The 25,282-nt window shown below is 38.9% G+C and overlaps 1 protein-coding gene across 1 annotated transcript in view; it reads right to left on the bottom strand.

Moving 5' to 3' along the window:
• UST (uronyl 2-sulfotransferase) overlaps positions 1–25,282 on the bottom strand; it is a 150,615-nt gene that overhangs the window by 24,403 nt on the left and 100,930 nt on the right. Inside the window, exons 6-7 of the mRNA XM_079332632.1 lie at positions 8,734–8,831; positions 6,461–6,618 (exon numbers count right to left, since the gene is read on the bottom strand). Of these exons, the coding sequence (XP_079188758.1) occupies positions 6,461–6,618; positions 8,734–8,831 (256 nt within the window). The remainder of the gene's footprint in view (positions 1–6,460; positions 6,619–8,733; positions 8,832–25,282) is intronic.

Raw genomic sequence — 25,282 nt, 5'->3', positions numbered from 1 at the left:
TGCTGTGCAACTATGCACATATGAGCTAACTCACTCTAACAAGTATGTGCTAGCAAGGAAGAGTAAATAGATAGGACTTGTGCCTGGATGTACACAAGCCCCATGTGGGCTGGAAAGCCATACCAAACTCGCTTGCCACACCTTTACTCCTGATCACATTTTAGCAATGAGTCTGATACTATCTTGGATAAATCTTTTGGTGCCACACTTACAGCTTCCATGCAACACACATATTGTCTGGAGTGGCTTCACCTTCCTCAGCAGAACAAGAGTCACAGCTCTTATAAGCTGTCAAGATTTGCTTCAGAACTCACCACAGATAAGTTTTGCTTCTGAGACAAATCTTTCAAATACCAAGTGGCTCTCTTGAAAAACACAGCAATGAGAAATCCCACAATTGCTCAGATCCTTCCAAGAGCTCCTATTCTTAAAACTGCTTAGCTTACTCACCATAAGATCTCAAACCTCTGGCAGACAAAACAACACATTTTCTTTTATGGCACTGAAAAAGAAAGGATGCTTTCACTGACTATCCTTATCGCTCATTGGTGTATCCACTAACCTCAAGGCATCCTGGATCAGGCAGTCTGGTTTTGTCCCTGCTCTCCAAACCTCGTATTTTCATGGCTGAAGAGTTGATAATGTATCTAAGTTTTTGATAGTGCCTTCAGTTTTATAGAATAAACCAAGGAACAGATTAGTTGTGCAGAATGTCCTAGATGCTATCAACCTAATAAAAAAGAAATGCCCTCAGGGATAAGCACTGTGACTCTTTCCCTGCCTGTCTTGCACACAGAGAACAGAGCATTTGTTTTACAAGAAAGAAAAGCAAAATTAAACACTTTCCCTAGATCTTAAACTGCATGTTTTAGCATTCACATTGTTTTACAGCGTTCCTCCATTCAATATGGAAAGCTGGTACTTCAAAGGGAGAAGAAAAGGGTGGTCTGTTCATGCTTTCTGCGTTCAGAATAGGATGCTGGGTGCTCAGACAACGCTGCCCAGGCAGAATGCAAACCCACGTGTGCTGCCAGCGCTGTGCACACGGGCAGATCGCTCCATCTGCTGGACAAAGCTGCTCTGCTCACACCAGAGACGGGAACTGCTACACCAGGGTCACACTGGGACTTACTTCCCACCTCCAGCCCCATGTTTTACCTCCACGTGAAATTTGGAACTTTCCTCTTCTGTAGAAGATTTTCACAGTCAGTGATCCCTGTTTGAAGCATTACTTAGGGAAAACACAAAGCTCTTCCAGAGTGCAAGGCAAAAGAAAAGAAAGCATATCTAGAGTCCTGAAGCTTTTAAACATTTGAATGTGTCTGAAATTTTAGAAGTGATGCAAAAAAACCCCCAAAAAACTCCGCACCCCAAACCAAACCGAACAAAAAACCCCACCACAAAACCCCCTCAGTATTTAAATTAAAACTAATCCATGCTGATTCTATTCTCTCATCAAGAGTGCAGGTGCTTTGTAGGAGAGAGAAGGGTTGGGCACTTCAGCACAGGAGATGAGCCAGTATATTCCCTTTCCATTTACCAGTCACAGCCCTTTCCAGAAAGTGCAGCTCACAAGAAGCCAGCAGACTAGGAAGCCTCATATGATTTGTCCTGATTTCTTCATTCCTTTCATTTTGTGCTGAACAAAGGCAGAATATAAGATGATAAAATGATCTCTATTTAAAGACTGCATAAAAAGCACTGTCTCCTTGCACCCATGATAATTTCTTACTCAAAATTTTTGCTCTTGGAGGTGGTGCCTGTGAACACATTCACTACACTTTCTCAGAGGGAAAAACCCCTTGGTTCCTGAACTTTTCCATATATATAGTATTTGAACTATCTGAAGCTACATCCCACCTTCAGTGCTGGCACAGGAGTGATCTTCAGCACAGTCACTGCTGAGTTTGATTTCACCCTTTTCCTAACTCCATGAAAAATGCTCTGCTTCTCAGGATCTCAGCTCTGCAATAAAGACAAATGGCATCTCTTTCCTTACTGGGTTTAAAGAGAAGGGAAAACTTCAGAAGTGAAAATGTCAAGACTGTATCAATAACATTCATGAACAGAGTGGATTTAAAAAAATAGAGGGTTCTTACTACCAGGGATAATATCACTAATGCAGTTTAAAACACTCCTTGTAAATGCAATTCTTATGCAGTCAATTTTTCATTGCATTTAAAAAAAAATATGTTTACAATTTACTTGAACAATATATTTTTCTTTCAGATGACAGTGTGAGTTATTTCATAACTCACTCTGAAAAGCTTAAAGTCAGTCTCCTAACTGTAGAGTAAGACCTATACATTCTCCATGCTAAACACACCTTTCAGGAAACAAAGGGGTTTTTTTTTCCTGGTATTGGGAAGAAGTGTTTTTATAGGGCTTCTGGTGTCCAAAAAAATTTATGAACTCCTGCAGAGAGGTATAAGGATATGGCTCATTTCTGAGGTGATAAAAAAACATTTTATTGCCTATTGTTTTACACTGGATGCTGTTAACTTTTACCCCATGCCACAGAAGTTGACAGGACAGAAGAAAACTCTGTTTTGCTGATAGAGTATGTTTTTTTTTTGCCTCAAAACCACCAAAGATATGAAACCCACACGTGCCCATTTCAACAGAAACTGTGCAAGCATTCTGCATCCTGGCTATCAGCCAGGTTACAGAAGTGAGCTGTAGCCAGCAAAAGTGAACAGGACTGACCAATATTTTTTTTCCCCTTTTGCTCCTGAAAGCAAGGAGAGATTTTACCTGTCAAGTTTTGTTATAACTATTTCAGGCCTTTCAAAGAGTTAAAGAATACTTTAAAATTTTGCAATAAATATAATCTTAGGCTCTGCAATTGGATTCTATATGCTTCAATGCTGGTGAAAAAAGACAATTTTGAGCAAATTCTACTGTGTTAGAAAAAATAGCTATTAAACATAAAAAAATATTTTTAGAATTTATTCTACTCATTTACCCATCAATCTATGGATTTCAAAATCTGTCTGTTGCCCCCATTCCTGCCCTTTCAATCTCTTGGCAAAGCCAGTTATGGCGGTCAAAACAAGTTTGTAACTTTGGACAAGATGGGCATCAAATGGGCATTGTCCTTTTGCAATTTTCCACTTGGTATTAAGATAATGCTTAATTGCAAGGACAGAGTGGAGACACAGAAAAACAGGAAGCCCATAGCTTTGAAGTACTGTACAAGATAAAACCAGATTTGTTCCAATGAAAACTTTAGCATCAGAAAGAGCTTTCATACTTTGTTACACGTGGCTATAAAACACACAAGTCAAAATATATGGCAAATGGACGAGCTGAATGCAACGTGCTTGTAAATGCAATGAAGGAAGTTATACTCCTAGTATCCTCTGACATGAAAACTGTCATGCTGAACTGCCAAGTTTTTTTAACATTTTGCCTTTCTTCACCAGAAGAAAGGCAAAATGTTAAAAAAACTTTTTAACTTCTGCAGTTTAAAAGTTAAAAAAATGTTTCTTCTGCAGTTCAAATGTTAAAAAAACTTGTTCACTTTCTTCTAAAGTTTCCTTTTGACAGCTGATATCAGGCAAATCATTAGCATCAACAAGAAAAGCACTCAATTCATACTTCCTTTAAGCAGTTATTTGTGTCACCAGATATACAGACAGACAATAGCTCTCTGATGAAAATGTCAGTCTATTTTATCTGATCATAGAGCCATTGTTTTAATGATCTGCTTCAGAACAACCGCAGAAAAATATTTTTGAAGGTAAAACAACTATAGGCTTTGTTTTCTCCAAAGAGAACACTGAGAAATAGTTTCTTGATAAATATTATAGTGCTTCAGATGAGAAATTTTACTACAGACACAGAAGAATCAGAGAACTTAGAATATGGCCTACTCAGTTCAAAGGAACAGAGATGAGAAAAAGTTTCTAGATTTCCTGATTTCTGTATTATCAACCTATACCGAAGGTTTCCAATACTAAGAAGTTTGCTTAGATGGGAGATACAGTGATCTAGTGACAGCCCAAAGAACCTGTAATGACAGAGGAGAGTCCTAGCTTCAGGAAGAAGAGATTTAACCCACAATTTGTACAGCTCTTAAATGCACATGTGATTTTATGGGTTTGATACCATCAGGCATTTTGCTTCCTATAGCAGGAAGGTGCTTATAATACAGTTTAGATTATGATGTTGGTGGGACAGCAATCACCTGCTTCTTACTGTGACTTCTCATCTATGTAATCCACTAAAGAAACACTAGACTGAAATTGTCTTTCTTCAGCTATTTTTTGCTTCAAGACAGCTCTATAAATCCAGTTTCTGCATTGACTTTAATCCAGAACTGCTTGTTGCAGTGGACTCTGGTGCAGATATTCACAGACATGGAAGTAAATCACCTTTTTGTACACATCCTTCACTGTGCTTTCCTCATCTTGTTATATTCAGCTGACAAAAGATAAATTCTAGAAAAACTCTCCTTGTTTATGTGGAAAGAGGAAAGACTGCCATAAGAGAATCTCAAGTGGAGCAGCAGGTCAGCAGACAATACTGTAAACTGTATAGATTTAATCTGCAAATGTTAGATGCAACGAAAGGTCAGTTTTGGTCCAAGTTATCTGCTGCTGTGTGGGACCACCACACAGCTGGCAGACTAACATGTCTTCCTCCAAGCACTTCATGATGCAACAGCAGAGGGTGTTGAAGATCAGGTCTAAGATTCCCTGAGGAGAAGAACAATGTAGGATTTCTTACACACCACTTGAATATGTTTTATTTTTCTGGCTGATTCTGTTAAGCTTTTTTTTTTGGTAAGCATTAGCACCAACTCAGAAATAACCAGAAAAAATCTCCTCAAACATATGCATGTATAGAAAAGAAGAGAGTTAACACAAGGAAACTGTTCTGACTACTATGCCCAGTCAATAAGTGACTGGGAAAGACAAAATAAAGTCTTAATCTACCTAGGGAATACTGATGGAAAGTGGTGATTCTTTAGACATGACACAAAATCTGTCTCTAACATGAAACCCCAGAGGAAATCACTGTCCTGTAACAGGTGATCAAATTTTCTCCAGATACTGGAAAATACACAGAGAAGAAAAAGATTAACCAGCACTTCATGATTCTGGCAGATGGCTTATTTCCCACCTGGCAATTTCTACGGCACCCTGATTAGAATTACATTTTAATTTACAAAGATAAGGGAAATGCCTGATCTCAAACCAAGCATTGCTCTTATGCCAGTACAATACTCTCCTCACATCTGTTATTAAGCAAAATCACTCTATGGCTGGACATGACAAAGTTACACTCCCACCTTCCAAAGAGCAGCCTTCACTGCCTGATTGCCAGCAGGCAATGACCCACTGCAAGCATGTTCAGAGAAGGAATGTTGTGCTTTCCCTAGTACCTGTATCACAGCTGAATACAGAATTTCCAAAGATGCATCCTAGAAGAAGGATTTGGTGGAAAGTCACGCCTATAAGGCCCAGTTATGCACAGAAACCTATAATTTCTCCAAAGTGACTGACCACTGTAATAGCTGTTCTCAGGCAGAAGCTGGCCATGAGCTGCATGCATTACAAACCAAATTCCATCTTTGTTCTACATGCTTTGAATATACAGCCTGGTACAAAACACTTAATGGCTGTAGGCATTTCACACTGACACAAATGCAACCTAGTCATGAAGAAGGGAAGTTTTACCCCTGCTTGGTGCACACAGTGTTGATGGGCCAGTCAAATGTAAGCAAGAAATCAATTCTGCTGGAATGACATGCACACCCTTCCAGAAGCATCATATTCATTTTTAGGCACAGGGCACAAGACTGCCTTCTAAAGAAGTCAGCAATGAGTAAGTGGAGAAGTGATGGATTGATGCAGAGAACCCTTTCAGACTGACCATGGGGTGCAAATTAAGGAGCAGACTGAATGCTCTCCATTTTAATTTCTCTACTCAGACTCCAAAGCCTTTTTCCTCAGCATGCTTTGTATTGGAAGCGATGTAAATTTACATTCTTATTTGTATTTTACCTAAACTCAGCTCAACTGAAGGTTCATTGCATTTCAACTCATGGTGAAGGCTGAGTAAAAATAATTAACAGGTCCTGGAGAAACTGCAAAGTCTCCGGCTCCCCACACCATTTCTTGAAGGCTTATTTAAGTACATATTGCTGACACCATTTGGACAGTATTATTTGAGAACTGGGTATGACAATTAAAAGAAGAAGCCACTCCAGTGAAAATGGGCAGCCTTTCTGGCATGTGAAAAGATCACTGAACAACAAGTGCTTGCAAGGAAAGAAAACCACACAGTAACAATTAAGATAAAATATACAACCTTCCCCTATCATCAAATCTGCTCCCTAAAAGGGAGATAAACTTCTCCATTAACAGAACAAGAAAGAAACACATACCCTTTGGCAGCCATGCAGTTTTAGCTGAAGTTTCTGTAAGAATAGCTTTTTAATGGAAAAAGTTACCTGGATTTTTGTAGATGCTAAGCACATCCTTGAAATAATGAGGTAAGAATCTTTCTAATAAAAGCAGCACATCCTCCAACTCCTCCAGAATGCCCACAAGCAGAAAATTTTCATTGACGTTCAGCTTTGCTCTTTCAAGGGCCCATTCACCAGGCTCCCTGTATGAAATTGATGGGGGAGGATGAAGGAGGGAAAAATCAAAGTTTAAATATGCATTTACTTATAAAATTCAAGCCAAGAATACAAGTGAATTAAAAAAATATTCAGTACTACACTTAGAACAAAAAAAAAGACCCCCCACCAAACCTGAGTGGCTTACTGAGCATTTTACGCAACATCTAAGATCGGACTGGCGTGTAAAAACAGGATCACATTAAAAGGAGGCTAATCACTGTGTGAAAGCACTCCATTCTGAAGACAGCTTTTGCCAAGTTTTTTATAAGCTCAAACTTGTGAACTTTGGTATTTCAACTTGGAAGCACAACCTGTCTGATGGGAGGAATGACTGCCCCTGGTGTTGGAAGGTGCTGAGGGGTGGTGTCCCCGAACTACATCGGGAGAACTGTTGGGACCAACCACTGCCTGCTGTTACTCAGCAAATCCTACAGAGGACATTACCATTTCCCATCTTGTCCTTCATTTTAACTTTTGCCAAAGTCTCCAGGACCATCCCTTTCCCTGTCATTACCTCTGGCTGCCCTGCAGCTTTGCTACAGGATTTGCTTTTTTTTTTTTTTTCCCCTGTTACTGATACTGGTTTTGAAGAACTGTTTAGGTTTCTTCTGTATTTTCTCCCAGCAGGAGAAGCTGGCAGGACTTCACTGTCTTTATGCTTCTCTGTTTCCCAAAAGCACAGTGTAGTTAGACTGAATATGAATCCTAAATCCCTTTTAATAATTCACATTAGTTATGTTCTGGGAGCAGCAGCCATCATTCACACTGACATGGGATATAATGCCAGTGTCCCAAGCTAAAGGAAATCAGTTGCCCAGACTGCCTGGAAGTGGCTGTAAATCACACCTCTTCCCTGACTTCATTAGGTTATAGTTGACCCTGTGCAATAGTGAATTCAACATTTGTCTGAAGCTCTTTCTGTATCATGTGGAAAAGATTACTACTTTCCACTCCTACTAGAGCAGACTTGCAGCAGGGTTTTCATGCTCTACCACTTTCTGTGCACTCATCCGTTTTCTGGAAGAGCAAAGTGTCCTAACAAACACTATGAGCCTCCTGTTTGTAGCTCCTTATTGGACTAAGAAGTAGCTGAAAGGAGTGCAAGGGCATGACAGGAGCCACACGTCCAAGGTACAAAACAGTACTTCAATATGCTGCTTGGGAACCCCACACAGATATTTTGTGAAAGCATGAATATAGAAAATTAATGGGATTACTTGTACATGCAAGTTAAGTGTGCAATCATAAGAATTTGGAAATAAGGCCAAAATATGTTAAAAAAATGTGTCATGAAAATGAAGTCATTAATCTGTTTTGTTACTTACACATAATTTCACTTAAGCAAAAAACATAAGGCAGAATTTTACAATATAGATACTTAGAAATTAAGACAGAAGAAGTAATGCATTTTCACTTGTTATTACTGCTACAAGAAGTAGTTTTTGAAAAAAATTCTGGAAAATGTGCAGTTGTTTCATCATGGAGAAGCCTAAGGTACCTATATAGGTGGAACACACCTAATAAAGAACACTTGTTACTAACAATAGAAAAGCATTTAACAAAGAAAATTTTTAATTTTTTATTTAAAATTATTCCTATATTATTGCACAAAAAAATTATTATTGTATCAGTAATACAGCAATATTAGAATTGCATACATTCTAAATGAGGTAGCTCAATTAAAGCAGTAGAAGGCTGCATTTTTTGTAGTTTTAAGCATGAATATGTATTTTTAGATGGACACAGAAACCTGTATTCCTCATATAGACTGGATATAAGCATCCGAGCAAATAAAAAATATCTATTACAAAATTATAGTGCAGATAAAATGAGTAACCCAGAAAAAAAACTCCACATAAACACATTCATATTTGATGAATTATTCATGCTATAAATCAAGAAAAAAGAATAGTGCTACATTTGCAGTGCTGTCCTTACTTCAAAATATATGCATGCAGTTACCACACACCGTGCTACAGTCCTTGTACTTTCATTTTTCTCTTGTACTTCAAATAATGTCACCTCTTTACTACCAATTTCTGACAAAATGTTGGCAATAGTTATTGCTGAACAAATTGAAATACCTTGCATATATTTACCTGCATCTTGGATGCTGTCCACAGAAATATGGTATGATGTAAAATAACTTGGGATTAGAACATTCAGGGTAGTTTTCAAGGATACATACATTAATATCCTGTGGGAGAGGAAAGAGAAAAAAAGAACACTGTATTTTCCTTTCTCTAATAGCAACTGTTTTCTTTATCTTATATTTTTTATAGTCATCTCAGGGCCAAAGAATCGTGCTGAGGCTATAACAAACATCTTTAAAGTCATCTATTGGTCCATTTATCTACTTCTAAATATCAGCAGAGAAAACAAAAAGTTATTTTGTCCCAGAATGCAAGCAAAGCAGTTTTCTCCTCCTTGCTGCAAACCCCACAACTATTATCCTGCTATTACTGTATGAGTCAAAGTGGGACACATTAATCAACTTTCATACTGAGTAACATTTAAAACATTCAGAAGATTATTTTCAGGCTCTTCTTTCTTCTAAATACACCCTGGAGGAAACCTGAAGTAGCCAGAATAAATAAAATTGAGACAACAATTATTACCTGTCCTCCCCCCTCTCCCCCCCCCCCCCCCCCCCCCCCCCCCCCCCCCCTTTTTTAGTTTTTTAATTCTGCTGCATTCAATGAGTGGAATGAACCAATGTAAGCTGTAATTTATACATTTCACTCAATATTAGAGCATATATCACTTTTGGTTACAATTCTGTAAACTCTTATTTTCAGAACTGAACTGTGTAAAGCCTACTGAGAAAAGGAGTTATTAGAAAGTATCTATCATTTTCATGAAATATCATTAATCTAATTAGAAGCTATTTATCATTTTTCAAAGACTAGGCATAGCTACTGAACCCTGAGGAGCTGCATTCCATTTATAGCTGTACTTCAGCACAATAATAAACATGTGGGATTGAATTCCATTATCCTTACCTAATTTAATAGAGCCTTACTCTGCAAGCAGACACACCCACTCCAGAGACATATGGGGCAAAAAATGGTTAGAGAAGAAAAGAAAGGATGGAAGGATCTCACCTTTGCAGAATCAATCTTCATTGTTATTTAGATATGTGCTTTCACAATGTTAGAGGTGCTATACACATCATCATCAAACCAACAACTAAGCATATTTTATCCAGTAAATAAAACGTGATAGATAGCATTCCACAAGACAGATGTGCTTGGCAGCATGGAACACATGGACAGCACCCCCTGCTCTCCCAGGGGAGGACAGGGTACAGGCCTCCAGCACAGCATCTGCATGTCAAGCCTCAGCAGAGAAAAGCTCTTCCCAGAACTTCAGTCCTCTCAACTGATTTTATTAGAGCCCCATTTGGGTCTGTAAACCTTTTAAAATAGATTTCTGATTCCTACTCTGTCTCACAGCTCTGTGAATCCAACTTTATAAGCACACCAGAAGACCCTGGGCTAGGAAGTAAATCATATGGTGAGGAACCCTTAAAGAAAACAACATAAAAACTGCCAACTGGGATACAAACAATCCATTTCCCCTGCTTCCCACAGTACATTCAGGGCTTGCCTTAAATACACACCAGAAGATTTATGGTCAAGACCTGAATTTTGACATTAAAGGCACTGAGCTGAAGCTAACCAGCCCCCATTCTGCACATTATGGTTACTAAAAAATCTTACTGTGGGTGTATAGATTGCACAGGCAATGTGTCTCTTGTATCATCCCATCAGGGTTTTCAAACATGAATTATAAATTGCACTTCTTTAAAGGCTTATTGTGCTTTTACTATAGAAACCACCAGAAATGTTTTTGGTGTTACATATTTATGGCTTTCACAAGAACCTAAAGGCCTACAATGAATTAATAAATTGCTTGGATTTTTAAAAATCTGAAATATTGTCCTGACAATTGGACTTTTATGTCCAATCTGGTTTATACTTGATAGACAGATTAGATGAAAGATGGGTAGAACACTTACAAAAGACTTAAAAATCTGTAGCAACACCCAGCTAAGAACATTAACTCTTTTCTCACTCTCATACAAAGGTGAAGGAATGTCAACTCCCAACAAAGAAACTTATAATATCTTTGCAAAAATAATGGATATGGTGCGTCAGAAAATATTCCCTGAGATGAGTATCAATATCCAACACAAAAATGTAACTGGGACCTTCTTGTAATTCTGAAAACAGTATTTGATTTGCATGGCCAGAGAAACATCTGTACAATAAAAGCAAAGCAAACTCATGTGGAAAATCCTGCAGCTTTAACAAGTAAACATTTGATACTAACTCAAAAAGAGATTTTTAGTGTCCTTTTTAGGGTAAACTGATGCAGTATTACTGAAACAACCAGGCTGGCTCTGATCTATTCTTCCCCACTCCTTATTGAGAACTCAAGGTTTAAGATAAAGGCCCGGTGAGCTTTCATACAAACAAACCTACAATCTTTTGCCACACAAGGACACACATTTCACCTTCCTGACACCAGAAGCACCAGGCATTCTCCACCTGCCCCTTCCTTCCCAGGCTTTGTTTACCACCACTGCTGTGATCTGTACTCCAGCTGCTGGAGTGTCCTTATACTTTTGCAGCACCTGTCACTCCATGAGATGTGATATCAGTTTTCAACCAAAAAGTGGATGGAAGAAAGGGCAGCCTGAGGTGTGCTAGTCATTACAGAACTTAAGCACACCTACAGAAGGATGTTTTCTGGTGCTAGTGGCACTCAGGAATTTCTGGGGGTTTTTTTTCCAAGCATGGAAAGCCAAGGTGAAATGACATTATTCTAGGAAGTGTTACTCTGCTATCCTAAGCAACATTAATTAAGCCACATCTCTGAGTAAGAACATGCTTTCTCAGCAGAACACAGATCTTTCAGGGCAGAAGTGTTACCATGCGAGACAAAAATTTGCAAGGTGACAGATGACAGCCTTGCTATTTAAATCACTGGAGGAGCCTTGTAAAAAATTATTTTAACACAATCTGGAAAGATACAGAAGGAAACACACAGAGCTACTTTGATCATAACCTTTCACAATAAAGAAACCAGTATTTTACTTTATTCCTCAGCTCCTGGCAACAATTATTATCACTCACATCCCACTGGGTTTGTGTCTTCAATAGGGCAGTGGAAGGCCTAGGAATCAGCCCTGCAGCTCCAAGTAACTATATTTTTCTACTCGTGTAACAATTTTGTCTGAAAAGTTAAACTGGTAATTTCTGCTTCCTTTTTCTGTAGAATTTTCTTTGAAATAAAAACCAGAACATGACTTAATCCTGTAATCTGTCAATGAATCAGATTACTGATCTATCAGAAATAAATCAAAGGAGCATTATTAATATTTTTTTTGAGATTAGTAATAAACTATTCCATTTGCCATAGTGAGCTCATATATGCTATAAGGGGAAGTCAGTACCTGATTAAAAACATTTCATTGAATCATTAGGTTTGGAAGAGACCTTCAAGATCATCTAGTTCAACTCTAACTCAGCACCACCATAATCACTCCTAAACCATATCCCCAAGTGCCACACCTAGATGCCTCTTGAACACTTCCAAGAGATGGTGACTTTATCATTTCCCTGGGCAACTTATTCCAATGTCTAACACCTCTTTCAGTGGATTTTTTTTCCCTAATATCTTATCTGAACCTTTCTGATGCAACTTAAGGACATTTCCAATCATCCTTTCATTTCCTTCTCATTAAAACTCCTTTCATGTAGTTGTAGAGAGTGAAGAGCTACAAAATTCCTTTGGGAATTTTAATACCATCACAAAAAGAGCAAACTTTAAGGTGTTGTTTTGTAGCACAATAAGAAATTTACTGAAGTTGTTGTCTTATGACAAATACTGTACCATATACAAAAAGATGTGACACAAGATTTGAGGACGCTTTTCCTCCTAATACAAACACCTAAGAGTACCAACAGAAATAGTAACTTATCTTTTACCCAATAGAAGGAACACCCAAATTTTAAAAAAAGCAAATTAAAACAAATAAAATCTTGGGTTTCAAGGCATTCCCTATTTTTTTGATTATCAGTGTCTCAATCAAAAATTACAGAAACACCACATTCTGTCCTGGACGCAGTTCAATTATTAGCAGTCCTGACAATTTAAAATAAGGAATCATAACTCAAATACATACATGCCTTGCAAATAATTTCCACTCCATTCCCATCTATCCATCTGTGGAAAAACACAAAAATATCCTTTCTCTCATAATCAAAACAAAAAATACACATCCTCTGGCTACACCCTGCCCCTGTGAGATACCACAACTTCTGTGAAACCAGGAGACCTTGCTCACAGCCCAGGAACAGTGCGTGCTCCTTCGGTCCAGAGGGTGAAGATGTGGACGTGTGCCAGCAGCAACCCAATTTCAAGTTTTTATAAAAGGAAATGAAATAAAACGATGTGGAAAACCAGTGACTGAGCCCAGCCTACAGTGACCTCTCCTGCTTACAAGACTGCTCTTCATACACCACTACAGTCAGCAGTGCAGTCTGGTCCTCACTGTTGCCAGCCAAGGAAAATTCCTTCACTCTCCTGAGAGCCACAGAGAATCCTCTCACAGCTTGTAAAGTGTTTTCTCACATAGTTGGTGTTTGCAAAGAGGTCAAACTGACCATTGCATCCTGAGGACAAGGTCACATCATATAAACTAAACACAACCACGCTAAAAAACCCCAAAGTAATTCCCCACCTTCTCTGGCCCCAGCTAGGGAGCTCTGGCTGGCCTTGGAGTGACTGGAAAGAAAATGTAAACATGACATCTCAGAAAATGGCTTGTGAGCACAAATACGACATGAAAAAAGGAAAAGCACAACTTCCCACTGTGGAAGACACTGAAAAGTCAAGGTATAGCAGGCATGAAGGTTTCCAAGTATAAATGTAACACAACTTACTAAATCTTACTTAGGAGCACAGATTATTTACACATGAAACATAGGATATAACGCAGTACATTTTTTAACCCTAGTTAGGGAGAGTTTTATTTCACCAGGTGATATTTAATGTGTCGATTCAATCTCAAGGATTTGGATAACTAGGGCCACACAGCAGCAAGATGACTTCTTTCAAATACATTTAGTATTTGTTTATGCATCTCTGCCAACAGTGCTGGCAGCAGATTGCTGTGGCGTGGGCAGGTGCTGGGCACTGCTTCCCAAATCAGCATTGCCAATATACACCAAGCCAAATGTCTCCCATCCTGTGCTGTTGTGGCACTGAGGCCCTCCAAGGTGGGCTGCCAAACTGTGTGCGATGATTGTCCTCTGGAGATGACAGCAAGCTGGACAAGTTTATTGGGACACCACTGGCAGGCTGCAGATTGACCAGTGGGCATCTTGGGGAGAAGCTCCACAAGATGGCAGAGCAGATCCAGCTAACTCTAGAATGCAGGTTTTCTGTCCCCAAATGCCCCCCTACACCAGCTGTGATTGCCCCTTCACTTCTGTGAGGTTCGGCCAGCTCAAAAAGCAAAAGAAACCCTTTTCTGTTCCCTCTCCACTGCCTTCTGGTCTTCTCCCAGAAGAGTGAAAAACATGGGGCTTGCTCACATTAATGCCACACAGCCACAGTGAATTTGACTTCAGTCCCCACATTAATTTCTTTTATAGCCTTCCTTGGGCACCCACACTCCATTGTCTGGGGTCCTCCATGGACTGCAGGTGGATCTCTGCTTCACCATGGACCCCCACGAGCTGCAGGGTGACATCTCTCCCACCGTGATCTGCACCATGGTCTGGAAGGGAATCACAACTCTGCTGCTCTAACACCTCTTCCCTCTCCTTCAGCATTGATTTTTGGTGTCTGCAGAGCTATTCCCCTCATATACTGTCACTCCTCTCTTGTCCAGCTGCAATTGCTTCTGTGCAGTAACTTCTTTTCCTTCTCAAACAGATTATCCCAGAGGTGCTACCACCATCATTTCTGGCAGCTCCTCACAGAAGCCATCCCAGTAGCCTCTCTGCTCCCCCAGTCCCCCACCACTGCTACCAAAAGCTTGTTATACAAATTAAATACATTTTTGTAGAGGATAATTCTGGGGTTTCTTTGAATTGGCCTTCCAATTTCTTTCAGCAAAATGCATATTTTTACTTCCCTCCCCCCACCACAAGTAAATAGGCTGCCAAGTTTAATTCCCACTTTTTTCCCCTGAGCTGATTTGCCTGGACTCTTTTGCCTGGGCTAATTTGCCTGACTTTTCAGCCAACAATGTATTATTCTCTTTTTTCTGGCATCTTAACAAGTGAAGCAGCAGCTAACAAAATCTCCTGCTTACATCTACATTTTCATTAAGTGAATAAGTTATTCATTCTTATACAAATTTTTTGCTGGCATTGACACAGCAAAAGTGATAAACTATGCCCACAATATTATTTAGATGTGACAAACATGAAACACGTTTGTACATAAACTATTTTCTAACTTAAAATAATGTACAACATCAAGAAAATACACAGGTGGATATATTTCTCTCTTTTCTGTTATCAGAAGTTGTCAAAGATAAGTTCTACTGGTAAGAATGGAATTACTTTGTAGCTCTAAGCAGACATCATATCTTTCTTTTCCATTGCTTTTGTATTTTTCACCTCAAACCATCTTAGTACGGGAAATATATTAAAAAAATAGAAAGAAATTGCCAAAAAAAGGGCGAATGGCTGCCAGCTGGAAGCAGTGTGTAAGCATTAAATAACCATCCTGTTACAGAGGGCACAGATCCAGGGAAGACCAAAAATGAAGATCATTATACTGTAATCAAGAATGAATCCCACTGGCAACTAACAGCAGGGAGACAGTACATCTGCTAATTCTGTTTACTAACACTTCTTCATAAAAGAATCTGGAAAATTTGTCTGCTTGGATTATGAGCTTTAATAAAATCAATTAGGGATGGCTTATATTCAATTCTGCAAATGCCAAGCAAATACCCACCACCTCAAGGACTTTTCAGCCCTCCCTAATGGAGGGCAAATTGATGCCTATGAGAAAAACAGCAAGTCATAGAATGGTTTGGGCTGGAAGAAACCTTCAGATCACCTAGTTTCAAACCCTCTGGTAAGGCAGGGACATCTACTAGGTCATGTGCATCAAAGCCCTACCCAACCTGGTCTCCAGGGACAGGGCATCCACAACTTCTGTGGCAACCTGTTCCAACAATCATCGCAGTAAAGAATTTCTTCCTAATCTCAAAACCTGCCATCTTTCAGTTTAAAGCCATTGCCCCTTGTCCTGTCACTCCATTCTGTTTTTAAAAGTCCTTCTCCAGCTTTCTTGTAGGCCCCTTTCAGGTACTGGAAGGCTGTTCTAGGGTCTTCTCCCGGCTGAACAGCCCCAATGCTCTCAGCCTGTTTTCATGAGAGAGGTGCTCCAGCCCTCTGATCATCTTCATGGACATCCTCTGGACTCACTTCAACAGATCCATGTCCTTCTTATATTGAGGGCCTCAGAGCTGGACTCAGCACTCTAGGTGGAGTCAAAAAAGAAAAAGTCATACAAGGTAGAGTCTCACTGCCCTTGTCTTGCTGGCAATGTTGCTTTTATTGCAGTACAGGATACAATTGGCTTTCTGGGCTGTAGGTGTACATTTCTGGCTCATGTCTAGTCTCTGATCTACCAGCATCCCCAAATCCTGCTCCCCAGGGCTGCCCTCCATCTGTTCAACCCCCAGCCTGCACTGATACAGAGGGGTTGTCTTGACTCAGTGCAGGACCTGGCCTTGCTTAACTTCATGAAGTTCACAAGGGCCCACTTCTTGAGCCTGTGCCACCAACAAGGATGTCAAACAGTGCCAGTCCCAACACTGACCCCAGGGAATGCCACTTGCCACTGGTCTCCCCTTGGACACTAAGCCACTGACTGCATCTCTTTGAGAGTGACCATCCAGCCAATTCCTTAATGACCAAGTAATCCATCCATCAAATCCACATCTCTCCAGTTTAGAGACAAGAATGTTGTGTGGTTCAGTATCAAATGCTTTGCACAAGTCAACAGATACATCCAGCAGTTTATGCTCACAAAAGATTGTTCTAGAGAACAAAGTTAATTTCTGACAGCCTGGAGCCAACTGTGAGGCTGAAGTCAGTGGGCTGAAAAAGGACAGAGATGCCACTGGTGGGTGGGTGCTCCTGGTAGAGTGGACTCACCGCACCTGGCAATGCAGTGCAGCCTTGGCTCCTCCTGTCCCAGCAAGAAAGGCTGCTACAGAAGACTCAGGCTGTTGAGGAGTATTTTAGCCAACCTTTGCTACAGGAGAACAAGTTTATCTATACCAGGTTACCATTTGTCCAATCTGTTAAAAAAAACAAGTTCATATCCACTCCAATTCATAGCAATGTTTTATTGCTCCTACTATCAGGAAACCTTTGCTAGTATCTGATACAAAACCACCCTAATCTAATTCAGAAAACTGCTTTGTCTTATTTCGATGAACTCCAGGCATAGCTGCAGGACATCTGATTCATAGCATATTTTTATTCACCTGAAGATTTATATTTCCCTACAGCAATGATTTTTTAAGACCATCTTCTGGACTCTCTTAAATTTTACAGAAGTCCCAAAACAGAACAATTTTTAACTCAGGCTTTTTCAGTAAAACCAGAAAAGACCCTGCCGGTGTCTTTGTAAGTTCTCACTAAACAAGGTAGTGTAAAGAAGGGAATTAAGGAATCATTTAATATCTCTGGCTCCTGGAACCCAGCATCTTTTGTTTACCTAGAAAAGCTGTATCTCAGAAGCCACTTGTACTAAAACATTTTTATAAAAACAAATTGGAAGAAATACAGAGGAAATAATCATGTAACACTGTGGATAATCACCTCTACTACACCACGCTTTTAATGCTAAAGCATAAATGTTCAGCCAAGTATATTGTAATACTAAGACTCTGTGACCTGTATTTACAGCAAGTCCTGCTCACAACTGAGCAGTAAAATGCATGATCAGATTACTCTGAATGAGAAATCATGTAATGAGAAAAACCACAGGACATCACAGAATCGTAGAATGGTGTGGTGTGGAAGGGAAGTTAAAGAGTGTCTAGCTCCAACCACCAGGCTGTTCATATACAGAAAATGGCTCTCTAGAAAGAGAATAAGCCAGGAAAATAGTCTTGAACTGAGCTGACAGCAAAACACACTGTGGATAAAAAAGGGATAAAACAGAATATTACCTGAACCTAACTAGTATTAGACAATACCGTAATGCAGAACACAATCAGTAAGGGGAAGAAGCAGAGTCAGCAGAAAAGCCTTTCAAGCTTGCAAAAGGTCTTTAATTCAGTCACTGAAGATGGAATAAATATCCTTTGTTCCCAGTACAAAGAAAAGGGGAAAAAAAAAAAAAAGAGGATAGGATGATTAAGGATAGGAAGCTACTAAAGACAGGAATAAAACTTCCTTAGTGTTTCTTAGTGAAATAAGACACTGAGCAAGGTTGCACAGCATCTGAGCTGAGAGAACTCTCAAGAATAACAAAGAAGAGTGAACAGCAAAGTAGCAATTTTTTCAGGGAATATTAATCGGAGAAGATAAGAAATCTGACCTTGAGGAGATAACAGAAAGACTCCATAATGCTGAAAGACATTCAGCATTAAAAACCATAGGTCCTTACAACAGGATACTCTGAATGACAAGGATGAAACTAGATTTAAAAAAGAAAAACTCAAATCACCAAAAGAATAACAATAACAACAATAAAATAGAAATTATGTATTTACAGAACAGAGGTCTGTCAAGGGCTATTAAACACAGATATGGCAGCAATGTTTGTTGGTAAGCTGAAGCATGTCAGAACTTGGGAAGACACTCCAGGGAGCCTGCCCCCAGTTTGTACTGGATTCCCCAAATGGGTTGGATGGTGTTCATGTATCAAGAAGGGCCCAATGCAGAAGGTTCACATCTCCACATATGACAATATCATTTGCAACTACCATGGAATTTAAATGTTTCAAAATATTGCATTCCCTACAATATAGAAAAACCTGTTTTAATAATGAGACATTTCTGTAGTTCACATTTTTCTCCCATTTTCTTTACCAGGTCAAATGTTCCCATTCCTTTAAAGCCTGACTGCATATGCAGAAATTATACTCAGCAGATTTTAGCCCAAACCTCAAAAATGCTTATATGAACAGAAACACATTTAAATTCTATGAATGCTTCAACATTTTGAAGCTAGCACTACACTTTGTTTTTAGCAGAGGTCCACAAAACCAGTTAAACAATATCAAAGTTTAAAAGAGGTTTATTAGAACGAGTGTCAGAGTTCTGTATACTAAATATATAATTTGAGACAAAAAAATAATTCATGAGCCGAAAGGAAATTAATTTCATTCTCAATGAGCATTAGATATTATTGCTTTCATATATCCCAACAGGAAAGGCAAAATAAACAAAAGATCATCCTATTTGCAACTTTTTAAAATAGGACTTCATGTGACAAGAACTGGGAAGGAAAATGCTTACTTTCTGCAATATAAATCTTCAAAATCCAAGAGTGAAAAGATGAAGAAGGAAAGATATGCCCTATTAATAAAAAATTATTATTGCAGGCATCAGGAAAGAAATAATTTTTAAAAATTATTAAGCTTCTTCTAATCTGCATATGTAGCAAAATTTTCACATAAGAAAGTAATCACTCACTAGCTAATGCATGTTTTATTTCAACATACTGCTCAGTTATAGCTTAGAGTATCTGCTGTCCTGAATTCCAGTGATACAATTCCCTTTTGCTGAAGGGAGAGAAGCTGTATCCAACAGCTCCTGATATGTCCCTGAAATAATCCAGTCACATCAAGTACACTGTTTAGCAACTAAAGAAAAGAAACCTGATGCTGACCTCTGAATTACATGAAATATATGATTCATCATACAGTACACATTATAAATTTCTTTCTGTTTGATCATTTTTTAAGCTAGATGGTAAATCTAAAAAGCCACAGAACTGAGTTTTTTTCTTAGAAGTTCCTCATAGTACCAAAGTCTAAATATCTTTCGTGTCCCCTTGACCTACCACATTTGTGGTGGCACTTTCACACAAACCTGTTAAATGGTGAGGAAACAGCTAGAAGTTTGAGTTGTGGGCTAATTTTACCTTCTTATTAATTTTCTGCCTAGTGTTGACTGACTTGGAATCTCCCTTCATCTCTCAGGGCTGAAATGCAAAAGGAGCTGCAGAGCAGAGAGCTTCTGCATGTGACTTCCCTGCTGCTACAACTGGAGGTGGTTTCTGCTCTGCTGCCCCTGTCTAATTCCCCTAGTTAAAATCTTCCTCTTGCTGAACAGTTCTGATGCTTTTCTGGAAAATTACTAATACTTTGCATTATTCATAGCACTGCCACTCTGAATAGCAGACACAAAATGGAACATATTGATTCCACTTTTCAGTTTGACAAGACTATCACTGTACTGACAACACCAAGTATTAAAGACCTCCTAAAATTACAAGGTTCAGAGGCATAAATAATGTTCCTATTTGCATTTTCTTTTACCTTTTAAATCTTCAGTCATCTGCTAAAATTATTTTCTATGACTATGAAAAACAAAATCATGCCATACTTCCCTCCCTACACAGAAACCCAGAATCTCTCAATGCCTTCATCTCAGGTGCTATGGCTTCAAAAAGCTCAGCAATCAACAAGATCATGTATAAAATAATCAAGGTTAATAAATCTGTTAGGAAGAGAAAAAAAGTGTAAAATATGCTTTCCTCCTCCCTTTATTTTTATTAAAGACATAATCTCTTTGGATTACATTCTGAAGAAATTTTATTTTTTTTTTCCTTCAGCCACTGATGAACACTTTAGTTTTCTTTTTTCCTTTCAAAAAAACCAGAAAATTAATTTTGAAGAAAATAATAATCTCATTTAACAATCCATCTTCACCATGGAAAGTTTCCTACTTGTCACCAGTTAGTGGATTTTTCCCCAAGAAGAAGGAAATTGCTCTTGACAAGCTCAGTTATGAATAGTGGCTGGCTTTGCTTGGATCAGAGTTCATAGGAAAAAGTTGTGTTCAAGGTAACCTGAATAGACTGTGTTTCAATAACTCACTGAGCAGTAGCCAGATATGCTGAAACAATGGCAGTCCATTTCCAGAGTCTAGCACAACAAACAATCAGCTTAACTCCCTTTGTTGGGGTTTTTGGGCAGTTTGATTTTGGTTTTATATAAAGCAACTATATTTACAAGGAATAGAGGAATTTTGAAAATTCTAGCAAATATGAAAAAAAAAAAAAAAAAAAGAAAAAGAAAGCAATGCTTGGAATAATAGCCAGAAAAAAACAAACACTATTTTCACTTCAAAGGAGAATTTCACTACCTCGTTACACAGGGAATGCATTTTCTCAGTTGACACAGCAGGTCTTCTGCTTATTCTGAAAGATGGAGTTACCATTTCATTCAAGACATGCACCCACCATCCCTGTGGTAACTTACAACCATGTAATATCAGCAAAGTGGTAAGGGACATGTAATTTTGAAGAAGGTAACTTCAAATAGTCATCTTAAGGCAAAAACCAAAACCACATTTGAAACAGCTTACGCCTGTTTTTTGGGGCGCTTTTTTTTTCACATTTCTACCTTTAAATAATATGGGATTACAAGCAAGACAATAAAAAATTATTGCCTGGCAGCAGTAACCTTCTTTATTTGACTGATTATTAACGAAAAAATGGCCAAATGCCCTGAACTCCAATCCAGCGACAACAAATACAGTTTTACAATTTATACCACTCTGTTCTCTCACATTTTCTCCTGGCAATATTCTCTCATCAAGTTATGAAAAACTTCTTGTATTTTTCCTTTTGAATTTGATTAAAATTCACCACAAAAAGGCTGAAGGAATCAGCTTTCTGAAGGACTCCCTCTCACCATCCCTCAGATATCTGGGGTTACTTCTATTTGGTTTCCAGTTCATTAAGTTTCCAAGATGCCTTAGAGCATGTACTTTGAATCCATCCTTGTTTCAGGGAACAGAAGCCATTAGTCTTTCCACTGCTCTAACCAGCAAAACTTGCTTACCCTTTAGTTGCTTATCTGTCTGGCAAAGAAGCCAATCTGTCACCTCATTGTCTGAAGTACTTTCATATATCTTCTGTTAAAGAAGAGAAGGGAGGACACCTAAAATGAGTCTGGAGCCTCCAAACTAGAGCTGTTACTCCAATAGAAGCTACTAGTATGCCAAGAACCTCCCAACACAATCCATTTCAGCTAAAAAAGTCTTTAAGAAAGTGGAGGAGAGAGGAGGAGAAAGAGAAGTAGTAATACCTTTTATGTCAAGAAGGAAAATCTGATTTCTGGAATACCTGAGACCTGAAGAGCACTCCTGAGGGAAAATACAGCAGCCACTTGCCAGGTGGGGCCAAACAACCAGAGAGAACATTGCAATCCATTTGCCAACACAAACCTATGGCCTTTGGCTGTTTCTGGAGAAACACAAACACCCATCTCTCCATCATGGGAGCATATTGAAGCAAACAAAGCAAGCATAGACAGACAGCACCTGATTTTTAGGCAGACTATTTGCACCTCTGTCCTTCACCTTCACTGCTGTTCTGAGGGCTCTTTCCCTGCTGGGTGGGCTGGCTGGGAAGAACCTGTCACCTCTTTAGTGAGACAAGCAGCCCAGTTGTGTCCCACAGGATATTCAGGCATCCCCCATGTGGTCTGGCTCCACAGACATGAGCCTTGGTGCCAACCAGAAAGGAGCAAGCACATGGTGCTCCAGCAGGCCCTGGGGTCCCTGTGAGCTGGGACCAGGATAAGGGTATAATAAACTTTTAAAACTTCAGAAAAACTAGAATAAACTAAGTCTTGTGTATGCCAGGGTCCCTTTTTTTCCAAAAAAAATGCCATCTGTGGTTCCATATGGTTTCAACATAAACTACTCCAGTCTTAAAAATACTGAATTCACAAGTGTGACCCAGCCATCCTGCAGTCAACAGAAGAGTCCACACCACCACCAAAAAATTACACGATAGGAAAATATTTTGTTGTCAACAAACACCTAAGGCTCAGGACAGCTTTGGATGCTTGTATAAAGACAAGCCTATCCCTCACCACCTCAGCCATGCACCGTGGGCGGGCAGCTCTCCTAATTCTACCGCCCTATGCTCTCCTTGCCATCCACCACCTCAAAGCTTCAGCTTTGCTTAAGCTAGGAAGTTATAGAGATCAGGATCTCTGCTTTTTTCACTTTGCTGGCAGCTCTGACAGCCAGAAAACTTAGGGATAAATTACCAAAAGGAGAAAGGAAGGAGAATGACAGACAAGGAATAAAACGGGCTAATAAATTCAGTTTTATTTTCATGGGTTGTCAACTCCTGCAGGTTTTGACACTTACTGAGTGAAGTATCTGACTGCTTGAAATTACATTATCATGCCACAGCCTGAACACATTCAATATGCTGGCAGTAAGAGGAGGGCTGTCTCTCTCTGCCCTTCCTCTGTCAGGAGGAGTAAAAGGTTCTGCAGTTTCCTTCCCCATCCTACTGCCAATAAAAGTGTTTTCATTTTAGGTGGTTAAAGCATAACGCAACAAGGAAAAGAAAACAGGTCTACTCCTAGCAAGGAGCATACTTAGGAGGTTTCATAGTATGGTTTTCCAGTGACAGCTATCATGATTTCATTAGACAAGTCTTCAAAAAATTGTTAATTAAACATAATTTGAGAAGTCTGATTCCTCAATGCACACACACACACACATATATACATTATTACATCATATTTTTAAGACAGACTATTTGCTGGTCAATGCCCCATCTCTGTTATTTATGCCATGTACAAACTGTAACTTTAAAAATAATTATATTAAAATTTGCACTAACAGAAACTGAAAGCTTTCTTTTTTTTCTGGATGATAGAACATTCCAGTTTTAAAAACAATTGCATTCCAACTTAAGACGAACAAAATAACAATCAACAATTAGTTTGACTTGATGACTATTAAACACTGATTTCGGGTTCATAATGCCCAAAATGCTAGACTATGCACTAAGATAACATTCATATCATGCACAGATCCTCTTGTTTTCATTCACCTGAAATAGTTATTTGTCAGCTAATTATCATTAAGTCATGCTTTTCTTGGAATCATATAAGTGCTACCTGCTTAGATGTGTCTTCTTGTTACTTTCACATTAACAAAGTACATGAGAACTGAAAATGCAAATACTCAACACTTACAAAAATTATTAAACACCCGAAATTCACCCATACTGAAACATCAAAAGAAAAAGACTTCACATTTCTGAAAAGCACGCACTGAAACAAATGTTTTATCCCACTATTTTAAGGATTTTTACATCTTCTCTTCTGGTATCTTCACTATTACAATGCACAATGTAAAACTGTGGAAGCACTTCATACTTTAAATGAATTTGTACCTTAGCTTTTAACAATAAATTTGAGAGTAGTCGTGACACCAACAGTTTAGAATTTACAAAAATTAATTTGATTGGCAGAGATGTGAGACAACAAAGCCTTAGTAACTATGGCATATACCCAAGAACACTCAACTATTTTGAGGTCAAGAAACAACACATTCAACTGGAGATGTCTATAAATCTTATAGATTTGTAGTCTTATATAAATCACCTAGTAGTAGAATTCATTTGCAATTATAAAGTTTGCTTTTGAGTCACCCAGAGCAGAAACCAATTTCAGAAAATCACTACTGGCTATGAAGAACATTTGCCATTCACATAGGACCTTTCTCTGGGTACCCCTGGATTTTCTGTTGAAGAGGTGTTACTCGGGTAATTAACAGCCCTCAAAGGCTACATAGTTGCACTTAAAAAAAATGGAATGGATCAGTTGGAAGGTACCTACAAGGATTGTCTAGTCTGACTGACCTATTCAGAGCTGACTGAAAGTTAAAGCATGATGTTAAGGGCATTGTGCAAATCACTCTTAAACCATGATATGCCTTGGGCATCAATCACCTCTCTAAGAAGCCTGTTCCAGTGCTTGATCACTCCCTCTGTAAAGAAGTGTTTCCTAAAATATTTCGGTTTTCAATACATCTAAACTTATTCACAACAATGACCAGCAAGGACTTTCACAGCTTAATTACACATTGACCAAGCCATGACATCTTTCTATTTTTTACTGGATCCAGCAACTATCCATTCCTATTGTAAACTTATATTAGTCTTACACTGAAAGAGCTCAAAAAGCAACCAATCTTTGAGGCCACTTTTTCATGCCTCCCAGAAATGTCTTCTCGTATCCTTTCCCTTGTTTATTCCTTCCTCATTTGAAGAGCCCTAACATTTGCCATTCTTCGCATGGAAATTATTTAATCATTGCTCCTACCCATTTGTGAGTGTTTTTCAGTTCTTTCAATCCCGTTTTGGGAATGGGAGGTGTTCTGGTTTAGGGCAAATTTGGGAGGAAACACCCTAGGAGAGGAGGTCACAAATGTCAAATGAAAGCAGTCGAGTGCAGACACTGGAGATTTATATACAATGAAGTTCTGTGTTGCTCTCTATTGCTTTTGGTTTGCCTTTTTTGACTGCTATTGAGAACCAAGTAGATGCTGTGGTAGAACCACCCAACACACAGAAAAAATCTCACTCCTAATCCTGAAAAAGGCTTGT

The sequence above is a fragment of the Erithacus rubecula genome (assembly GCF_903797595.1).
Source record: "Erithacus rubecula genome assembly, chromosome: 2".
Taxonomy (NCBI): domain Eukaryota; kingdom Metazoa; phylum Chordata; class Aves; order Passeriformes; family Muscicapidae; genus Erithacus; species Erithacus rubecula.
This window is presented reverse-complemented; position numbering and strand designations above follow the sequence as displayed.